Source organism: Hydra vulgaris, chromosome 05 (assembly GCF_038396675.1).
Source record: "Hydra vulgaris chromosome 05, alternate assembly HydraT2T_AEP".
Taxonomy (NCBI): Eukaryota; Metazoa; Cnidaria; class Hydrozoa; order Anthoathecata; family Hydridae; genus Hydra; species Hydra vulgaris.
The window spans coordinates 4,972,501-4,984,460 of NC_088924.1; the positions used below are offsets into that span (position 1 = coordinate 4,972,501).

General features: G+C 27.3%; 1 protein-coding gene across 1 annotated transcript in view; it reads left to right on the forward strand.

Moving 5' to 3' along the window:
• Nucleotides 1–6,796, forward strand: part of LOC136079945 (uncharacterized) — a 7,950-nt gene extending 1,154 nt beyond the window's left edge. Inside the window, exons 2-3 of the mRNA XM_065796611.1 lie at nucleotides 4,158–4,277; nucleotides 6,718–6,796. Of these exons, the coding sequence (XP_065652683.1) occupies nucleotides 4,158–4,277; nucleotides 6,718–6,767 (170 nt within the window). The 3' untranslated portion in view covers nucleotides 6,768–6,796. The remainder of the gene's footprint in view (nucleotides 1–4,157; nucleotides 4,278–6,717) is intronic.
• The last annotated feature ends 5,164 nt before the right edge of the window (nucleotides 6,797–11,960 follow it).

An 11,960-nucleotide genomic window follows, 5' to 3' on the forward strand; every position in this document is an offset into this window, starting at 1 on the left:
CATATATATATATATATATATATATATATATATATATATATATATATATATATATGTATATGTATATGTATTATTTCTCCGCGCAGAAGAAACAAGTTGAGCGCGGTACTACCAGGGACGTGGTGGGGTTCGAACTCGGAACCCCTCGCTTATGAAGCAAGCGCTTTACCACTACACCACTACCGCATATATATATATATATATATATATATATATATATATATATATATATATATATATATATATATATATATATATATATATATATGTATATATATATATATATATATATATATATATATATATATATATATATATATATATTTAAACAACTTTAAAAAGTATTCTACACAATAGAGTGCTCAATGTTCTTAAAGGAACAGAGCAATTAATAAAATAAAAAGCCATACAGCTATTCCTGATTACACAATCCGTATAATAAAACATTGTAGAAAAACCTTACTTTATTTTAATAAGGAAATTTGGAAAAAGAAAAACATACATGACTGCTTTGATGTAACAATGGGCAGTTTTGACGGAGCAGAAATTTGTGAATTTGTTGGACTATATATTTTAGATTTGTTAAGTAAAATAATCAATATAAAAGATTTAGGCCTTTATCGCGACGATGGTTTAATAGTAATGCGTAGAAAATCTGGTCCACAGCTCGACAAAATTAGAAAAGATATTATAAAAATTTTTAAAAATATTGGCTTTCAAATCGAAATAAACATAAATTCAAAAATTGTGAATTTTCTTGATGTCACATTTAACCTCTCTGAAAATTCATATAAGCCTTTCAAAAAACCAAACAATGAACTATTATATATTAACATTAACTGTAACCATCCACCCCAAGTTCTAAAACAAATCCCGATTTCAATTAATAACAGACTAAACCAAAACTCCTCAAATGAAAATGTATTGAATTCCTCTAAACGAATATTTGAAGATGCCCTAAAAAAAAGTGGTTTTGAAAATTTTGAACTAAAATTTGACCCTGAAAAAAAGAATACAAAAAAACGAAATAGAACTAGAGATGTAATTTGGTTCAACCCCCCATATAGCAAAAATGTTTCTACTAACATAGGAAAAGTGTTTTTAAAATTGGTCGATAAGCATTTCCCGCGATCTAATAAATTACATAAATTTTTTAATTTTTAATCGAAATACAATTAAAGTTAGCTACAGTTGCACAAAAAATATGGAAAGAATTATAAAAGGTCACAATAAGGCTTTGTTAAACAAAAAAGAAATCCTAAATGAAAAAACTACAGAAAATTGTAATTGTAAACAAAAAATCAATTGTCTGATGAGTGGAAGTTGTTTATCAAAAAATGTGATATATAAATGTGTTGTTTCCTCTAAAAATGTACCTGATAAACAATATATTGGCATAACAGAGGGTGAATGGAAAAAATGTTTTGCCAATCATAAGCAATCTTTCAAGAATAAAAAGTATTCAAAAGACACCATGCTGTCAAAATATATATGGGAATTAAAAGAAAAAAATATTTGTGATTTTATACTGAATTGGTCTATCCTTAAAACAGCGCCTGCATATAACAAAATTTCCAAAAAATGCATACTATGCCTACAAGAAAAATTTGAAATAATTACACATTAATATTTACATTAACTACTCTTTTTAAAAAAATACCATAAGTAATCATTATTAAAGAATTCTTTTTATAATAGTGTCAGCAAATTCCACAAATGTGTGATAATTTACAGTAGTTAAGACATTTGCAACTTCCTGTAATTTAATTTTTGGTATAAATTGAATTTTTATTAATTTGATCATCCATTTCTGATGAATCTTTGTTGATGAAACACAGTGTTAAATGGAAAAACTTTTTGTTAAGCGATTTTTTACTACTACTAATATATATATATATATATATATATATATATATATATATATATATATATATATATATATATATATATATATATATATATATATATATATATACATATATATGTATATATATATATATATATATATATATATATATATATATACATATATATATATATATATATATATATATATATATATATATATATATATATATATAAATTTATATTACTTAAACAATATAAATAGTTATATAAATTTAACAATTCAGCATATAAATGCATATAGATATAATAATATAATATAACATGTATATTATATATTTGATATATATCTTAAAATTTAATAAATAAATATAACATAAATAGTTACATAAATTTAACAATACAGCATATAAATGCATACAAAATATAATATTATAATATAACATCTATATTATATATCATAAAATTTAATAAATAAATATAACATAATACAATTAAATCATTTGACATTTTTAGCAATACAATGACATTTTTTTAGACTCAAATGTAATGAATGTCAATGATATATGATAATTAATTATTTCTATTACTGCTATTTTACTGTTTTATCTGTGCTTAAAAAAACTTTCATTAATCCCTGTTGAAACAAATGCAACTAGTTGAACATATTTCTTAATTATTTAACATATTTATAATCATCATTACTATATAAAAAAGATCATTACAATCTATTGATTGTCATATTTCCAATAAACAAATATCTTGTTTTTACTTACTACTGTGTTAAAATATTTTCCCCTTTGTTAATATCTTCACTTCCCTTTTGATAGACTATAACTAAGTAGCTAAACTGACCTTCTAATATTTTCCACATTAGCAATCATACCAATTATTTTATAAACTGGCAAATTGATGTTAAAACCTACCTTGGTTGTTGAATAATAATTCCATTTAAATGAAGATTTTTAACATTTATAGCTTGTTGATTTGTTCTTTGAGTCAATCAAACCTTTGGGTTTGATTGACTCAAAGAACAAGAAATTATAACACTCAAATTTTTGAAAAACATGTTTTTGGTGTAAAACTTTGAAACTCAAAATTTTAATATTTTAATTCAATACCTTTTCAGAAAATTATTTATCAATAATCCTTACTTGAGAAATTCTATAGAGAAATATAATAATATTATCTTAAAGATTAATACCAAAAAATGTGTTCTTAAAAAAGTGTTCTTAAAAACGTGTTCTTATATAATGGTAATCAAATAATAATCATCTTATCAGGATTGGAAAATCCAGATGAATCACAATCTACGATGAGATAACTGATTATTTAGCTGTTTTTGCTTTATTATTCTTTATTATGAATTTTTTATTGTGTATTTTGTTTTGTATTTGTATATTGTATTTTTAATTATGAATAAATTGTGCTTTTTTTTCTGAATAAATTGTGATTTTTACTATGAATAAATAGTGTTTTGTAAATCATGCATGGAGTGTTGCTACATCGACTATCTTATAGCTTGACTCGCAACGGAGTGTTGCTGCATCGACTATCTTATAGCCTGACTCGCAACGGAGTGCTGTTACATCGACTGAGGGTTTGGTAGAGACAGGCAGTCTATCAAGTAATTAAAAAAAAGGAGTTTTTTTTTGTTACTTGATAGACTGCCTGCCCTAACCAAACCCTCAGTCGATGTAACAGCACTCCCTTGCAAGTCAGGCTATAGGATAGTCGATGCAGCAACACTCCGTTGCGAGTCAGGCTATAAGATAGTCGATGTAGCAACAAACTGTGCATGATTTACAGTAAAAAAAGAAAAAGAAAAACATTTTATTAAAAAAAATAAAAATAAAAACATTGTTTATATTATTAAAAACATAAAGAATGATTTAAAAACATTAAGAATGTTTTTAAATACATTCTGGTCAATTAAATTTATGTTTTTGCGGGTTTTTTAAAAAACGATGAACTTGTAATTAAAATAATGGTTTTAACTTTCTGACAACACGCAAATGTTGGACAAAAGTCAAAAGTAATTAAAAGTGACATATTTGTTGGCAGAAGAATCATTTTTTTCCTTTCGTACTCCCAAATGCAACAATCTAAAGAACTATATATATATATATATATATATATATATATATATATATATATATATATATATATATATATATATATATATATATATATATATATATATATATATATATAAAATAATAAATTTATATAATTTAAAAATAATTTTACAAATGTTGTGTTAAATCCAATTTACTTAAATAAGTTTCTTGAATCAATTTTATTTCTTATAGATGCCAATCCATTAGTATGTCAAGTACGAGGTGCTGCTAAAAAAACTGCAGGTTCGTGTCGTCAGCAGAATCATAACAGAAAACGTAAAGGCAAACGTTACGGCCCAAAATTTTTATTTGGTATACTCTTTTATTTTTATTTAGTTCTTTTTTAGTTTTTATACCTAGCTATTGTTGTTGCTGGTGATTTTAAAATTTTTTTTAGCTAATAATAATCAAAGAATTAAATGTAAAGTAAAAACTCTTCTGACAGATGGTACTTAAAGGCTGTTTGTATGGGAAGCGAGCTGACTCTATGACGAGCTAGCCTGGAAAATGAGCCAGTTTTAAAATTGTGTTTATATGAATATGTCAACTTTTGTGCAAAAGAAAACAACTGATATAGAGGTCAGCCTTACTTTTTGTAGCTGGGCTGGCCTCTTTACCAAAAATGGCGGCTGTGCACAATAAAATACATCGTATTTTAACAATTTGTTTAACTTGTGTTATAACACAAATAATGCAACTTAAAAACTTAAAAGTGTCGTATGAGCTTCACAAATTTAATTTTGATCATTTTTTCGACATTCTTTTACGTAAATGTTCAAGATCACTTCAAAAGATGAAACAAGCAAGAGTAAAACGCCTGAAAAGAAAAAAATCGTAGCTACTGGTTTAAAAATGACCAAACTGATTTATGGTGGCAAAACATAATAACTGATGTAGCTCCCAGTAATGCGTGGAAAAAAAATTTTATGCTTACACATTTTCTTTTCATGGATTTGATTTTAGAGTTAACTCCTTATTTATCTCCTGATCCTCTTTCGCCTAACTCGAGAGCTTCATCAGCAGATAAAAAGGTAGCAATTACTTTGTACTACTTGAAAGATACTAAATCTTTGGGAATGACTGCAAACACTTTTGGAATTGCTATAAGCACTGCTTCTGCATTATAGTTTCAATTTATAAGACAATATCAAAGTATATTGGACCAAAATATCTATTTCTTCCAAGAAATCAAACTAAAATGCGAAATAAAGTTTCAGAGTTTGAAAGTAAGTTTGGAATGACACATACCTTTAGATGTATTGATGGCATCCATATTCTTATTTTTTGTCCACTAATTAACTCACAATTTTTTTTTTCTATAAGCAATATTTCTCTCTAAATGTTTAAGCTGTGTGTGACTACAAAAACTATTTTATAGATGTTGAGTGCATGTAGCCTAGTGTGCACAATGCTAAAGTGTTTGCAAGTTCAACAATAAATATAAAGTTAAGAAATACTGTTCTTCCTCAAAATTTTAAAAGCCAATAAAAAAAGCAGAGATGGTACTTAATTATCTTATTGGTGATCCAGCCTATCCATTACTTTTGTTTATGCATGTTTTGTATTGCATAACATAAGTGAAAAGACAAATTCTTATGTTGAAGATGATCTGTTAAATCGCAAACAGATCTTATTCAAGTTATCAAGATCAAGTTTTATATGTATAAACATAATAATTCTTCATCTTTATTATAGAGTTCTGCCATAGAAAAGCGAACTTCTCTATATAAACCAACTTTTTTGTCATCAAAGTTGAGGTTTTTATAAAGCATTCTTGCTTTATAAAAACCTCAACTTTGATGCAGAAAAAACAGTAAGATCCCGCCATCTGAGTTAGATCATTTGTTCATATAAACTCAAAATAAAATTAAGTTAAAATAATGATGACATCAAGAATGGGCTAGCTCAATAAATGGGCTAGATCGGCAAACAAGCCAGCTCGCCCTCCTTAAAAAAGTTCCCTAAGACTACTAGTACTAAGTACTAAGATTAGAAGGTACGGGGGTGGGGAGAAAAAAAGTTTTTTTTCAGAATTTTCCTGAAAGTTCAAGTTTTCTGTGTAAGATTTTAAACAATTCTGGAAATAGACTTGATGAAATAAATACAAAAATAAAACAAGACTTTTTAGCTGTTTGTAATGTGGGTTTATATTGTGGTTGCCTAATTTGTTCAACATCATATGAGTTTTCTTTTTTCTTCAATTAAATGTTAATTCTATTAAAAGTTTATGCTAAAAGGGAAATAATTTAAGGGTTTGTATAATTTATATAATACTGAGTACAATTCATCTGAAATAATACTTACCACCCTTTTTAAAAAATCCAGAAAATAATCACAGCATACTTTATAATTATTTTTCTTTTAAAATTCTTATAACAATAACTCCTTTTTAATGATGTCTTCTTATTCTAATGATGTCCTGTAATGATTCTTCTCCTATTGAAAATTTTAAATAACTTATTTTCATTTGAATATTTTTTGCACATATTAGTATTTTTATTTTTTTTTATTTTATTTTTTCTATAATAAAAACTAAAATTTTAAATTTAAAAATTTTTGGTTTAGCTAGTTCAGCCTGGTTCTATATTTATATATTTATAGAGTTCAGCCTGGTTCTATATTTATATATTTTTAAAGTTCAGCCTGGTTCTATATTTATATATTTATAAAGTTCAGCCTGGTTCTATATTTATATATTTATAAAGTTCAGCCTGGTTCTATATTTATTTTTTTATATTTATTTTGGTTTTAGATCAGTTAGTTCAGCCTGGTCAAATATTATTTCGTCAAAAAGGATTTTGAATGCATCCGGGTAGAAATGTAAGTTTTTTAAGTAAAAATAGTAAAAATGTTCAAGAGAAAAAATTATTTAAAAAATAATAAAAATATTCGTAAATAAAACAATCAAAAAGTTAGTAAGCTTCCCTAAAAAAACTTTTTATTTATAGCAAATTGCTGAAAAAACTTCATGGTGTCTGCAATGTGTGAAAATTCTATAAAAATTCTTAGATATTCTAAAAATTAATAAACTTGTTGATATACTTAAATATAAAAAAAATAGACTTGATATACTAAGGATAAAATAAATAAGTACCTTCTAAGCTTACTGTTATTTGTTGATTTGTGACTATGTTTTTTTTTTGTTGTTTTCAAACATACATCAACTAAGAAATAGTTAGAACATTGCAAGGAGTGCTGCTACATTGACTGAGAAATTGGTAGAACATGTGAAGAGCGTTGTTATATCGACTAACAAATAGGTGAAACATGTTAGTAGTGCTGCTACATTGACTGAGAGTTTTGGTTTCGGTAGGCAATCTTTCAATTAAAAATTTTGTTTTTAATTTTATAAACTTTTTCTGGTCTTCTAAATTAATTAAAAAAAAAAACAACAACATAAAGATTACATTTTATTTATAATTAAAGACAACCAAGTAAGAGTAATATTTGTTACCATATAAAATTTGTAACCCCCTCAAATTTAAGGGGTTCAAACTTTATATGGTCATAATATATGAACGCTGAGCGATTATACTATGAAATTTACAAGTGGAGAGGGTTTCAACCTTAGTGGTCACTTTAGAGGACAGTGAAAGTGATACAATTTAACATAAATGTTTTATAATATTATTTTGCATAAAACATATATGATGCAGTGCTTGTTAGGGTGCTTGCTTTGGAATTGAGAGGTTCGAGATTTCAGACCATATCTAGGCATATTTGCAAAATCAGTATGGAAGTAAATCTCCAAAGTAAAACCATTTTTTCAGTTGAATAAGTAATATTCTTGTTTTTAAAAAAAAAGTAATCCTTTAGATTATTTTCCTACTATGATTATAACTATAATCCTTATCATTTTCCATTGGTCATTTATTCCATAGATCTCATAGTTATTATAAATCCTTAATGCCAACAAAGCTGATCCAAGAACACCACTTATTTATATCAGTAATTTATCAGCATTTCATAATATATAAACTACTACCAAAATGCAAAAAAATGCTAAAAAATTGTATAAAACCTTGTCAAAGGACTACAAGTTGGTAAAATATAAAGTCTCTGTTGAAAATTTTTTTATTGAGTCTTAAAACCTTCTTAAATATATTTACTTTCAAAGTTAAGTAAAAAAAAAAAGTACTTAAACCCTATTTTTTACATTGTAAATTATTACCATCAAATAGCATCTGATTACATTTTAAGACATGTTCTTTGATTTTCTCTACAAAAAAATTTATAAATAAGTAGCTTAATATATATTTTTATATTTTTACATATTGTAGAGTATTTTAGTACAAATACTCTACAATACTATTTTTAAATGTAATTTCAAAGGTCAGAGTTTTTAAACTGATAGCACTAAAGTAAAGGTAAAAAAGATGGTAAAAATGTTCATTATAAACCGTAAACTATAATTTCTCTCATAACTCAAATTATGTTAGCTATTCTTCAAAGATGACTGATGATGATCAGATGATAAAACTTTAAAAATGACTTTAAAAGATCAGGGTTATTATACAGTGCAACGATTTATTTTTGTACTTTGGATGATTACCTTGACCAATGTTAATAAAAGCTTGAGGAGTTTCAAAAGCTTGTTTATTATATGGCCCCAAGAGGGATCCTTTGTGACTAATGAAATCCATGATGTGGTAGAAGACTGTGTGAATTTTTTTTTTTTGCTTGCACCAGTTAACATTAAGAAACATCTTTTGAAGTTTTAAATTTTTTCAGTGAAATCTGCCTAAAAGATAAATCTAAAGCATGCCTTGATAACTAAATTGAAACTTTTGAATGCTTCAATAATGTGAACATTGTTGGAAATCATTGTTTGTATCAACAAGTTGCTGTAGCTCATCCACATTTTTAAGAAGCCTCCTTCCAAACAAACCCTCATGATATAGCTTCAGTTAAATGTGGAGGGCAGCTGGCAACTTAACATTGTCTATTCAAGCAGTTTTAATGATCTTGAAAAGATGATTGATAACTAAAAGGAGATGTACTTCTATCTGTAGGATAATTTCTAAAACAGAACATTGTCGAGCCTGCTGATGATTGCCTTTTGAATGACTTTGTCAAACATCTTTGCATTAGCAACATTCAGTTTTGAAAAGATTTGAGGCTAGATTTGATCAAGTCTAGTATTACCAAAGCTTCTAGATCTTGAAACACACTTAGATTTGACATCACATCTGGATTTGACATCACACCATGTGCAAGATCACATACTTGATTGGGTTTGAAAGCTGCAAATTATATTTACAACTTTAATTTTACGAGTTAAAATTAGTTTAACTCTACTTACATTATACAGCGAATAGATATGTTCAATATTGGAAAGAGTTTTTGGCAAATCTTCTCATTCTGCAACAAAAATTTGTCTCAAGACTTCGTGTCTTTGCTAGTCTATTAAGTGAGAGGTTGTTGTGGCAGTGAGCTGGTTTCATCTCTTAACATAGTATCAATGGTGAATGTTTTAGCAAGTTGAATAGTTTCTTCCAGAAATAATTCTTTATAGGAAATAACTCGAGATGCAATTTTTTTGGGATCTTTTGCTGCTTAAGTACAAATGTTTTCCTTAACTTTATTTGCAAGCATTTGTGGTGCAAATGCCACAGCCCTTTTCCTGAAGTGCTGAAGCATGAGGCAACACACACTTGGTTCATTCTCAATAGCGGTTTGCTCTTGAAAAGGATGATTTTCTTGTTGCTTTAAATGACCTATTTGCAGATTAGGCAACTTATGGTACCCAAGAATCACTGATATTGATCCTGAACTTGTACAGTTTGCATGTTCGATTTGTTTAGAAAGCAGTAACCTGTCTTAAACATTTTTCAGACAAAGCAAGCGAACGAAGTACAAAAACCTTTGCTTTTCATCATGAATCTTTGCCTGATTTAGTATTGTGGCAATTCACTAAATTTAACCTTAATTTATATTGGATAACAATCCACTTTACATACTTACAAATATTGTTAATTAAAAACTATTAAAATGATGGAGACATTTTACAAGAAAATAATTCTTGAATAATACTTTCCTTACAAAGAAGTAATTTTTTAAATTAAAAATACTTGTAACACTAAATTATAATTTAAATAAGATCTTATTTTATGACACAGTCCAAAAAACGGTTTTCACTGCTCTTCAATGAATTATTCTCCTCTTAGAGAATAATTCATCTGATAGAGACTTTTTTTTTGTGCCTACAATTATTTTTATCAAATTTTAACAAATTTGTTTCAAAACAACATTAATCTGTAAAGAATAATTTAATTCCTCAAACTAGCCTTCCAAACTTTTTAATGGTCATCATATAAAAAAACATTTGCGTTTCTCATAGTTTTTCTGTTTTAAAAAAGATATTTTTTAATATTTTTTTTCGTTTTCTATATAGGTATTCCAGGAAATATTTTCAACTATTTTTTAGCATTTTTTAGCATTAAAATCTAATGAATCCACCTACGTGTCCAACCTACAAAGAATCAAAAGCATTATCTACACTGGATTTGTGTCATATATCACTAATGAATTACGGCCGTTTTGTCTTGTGTGTAACGTTGTGTTGTCAAATGAGGCTATAAAACATTCAAGATTAAAAGAACAGTTGCAAAAAAAAAAAAAAAACAGATAAGGTCAACTAGACTATTGCTTTATTCCAGAAAATTAAAGTTTTGAAAAACGTATGACACTGCCAACGTTGCTCAAAAAGCAAAAACTGAAAATGAAAACGGTCTCATTGCTTCCTACAAAGTTTCTAGTTAATAGCAAAATCTAGTAAGGCAGATACAATTGGTGAGCAGTTGATTTTACTTGCAGTGTCTGAAATAATATCAACTGTATTTAAAATAGATACTAGTAAGTTAAAATCAATTCCTCTTAGAGTTATTACTGTATCTTGCTGCATTAATGAAAATGAGTAATGATATTGAGTCTCAAGTGTCCCTAAAACTTCAAGAAGCAGAATTTAGTATTCAGCTTGATGAATCAACTGTCTGTGATAATCAGGCACTGTTGCTAGCTTATATTCGGTTTGTAAAGAATAAAGAAATCTAAGAAGAAATATTTTATGTCATCGACTGGAAACATTTTGCCAAGAAGAAAATATCTTTTTAAATCTCATAAAGTATTTGAATTCAAAAGGTATATCGATTGCAAATATGATTTCCTTTGCCACAGACAGAGCTCCATATATAATAGGTCGTCACAAAGCACTTGTGAGCTGTATTAAGGACGAAATATTAAACCTATTTGCCATACACTGTGTTATTCATAGGTAGCATGCCAAAAACCTCAATGGGAGACAATCAGACAGTCTTAGTTTGTTTATACATGTGATAAACAAAATAAAAGCTCGTAGACTGAATACAAGGCTGTTCAGAAAGTTGTATAATAAAAACGATCAACAATTTGAAAGACTGCTTAATGCATCCCCTTAAATTTGCAAAACGGCCCCTAAATTTCCAAACAAGCACCCTAAAATTGCTGCCTCCCCCTCCCCCAATTGGGGGACATGGGGAAGCCTAGCCACGGTTCTGATGACACAATTGTTCAGTTTTTACTTGCTGTAGGTGAAGATGATTTGACAAAAGATGATGATTCTATTATATGTGGTATTTCATATTTGTCAGATATATTTGAGAAAATGAACCAATTGAATCTCAAGCTACAAGAACCAAATTTCAAATTAATTGAAACTAAGTAAGCAGTGTTGGCATTTATGCCAACACTGCTTTATAAGTATTCAAACAAAACATAGCTGCTTTAAGTATTCAAACAAAACATAGGGCGAAGTGAATATAATCAATTTACATATATGCAGTCCAGAGCAATGGCACAACACTTTAGTGACAGTGAATTACAAATTTATGCCACACATTTAGACACGCTCAAGAAAGACTTTGAATGCAAATTCGAAGATTTGGTAAAATTGGTAATTCCGGAATGGGTTCGATCTCCATTTTTTTGTTAAGAAAGAGAGTTGAAAGAAGATTTGAT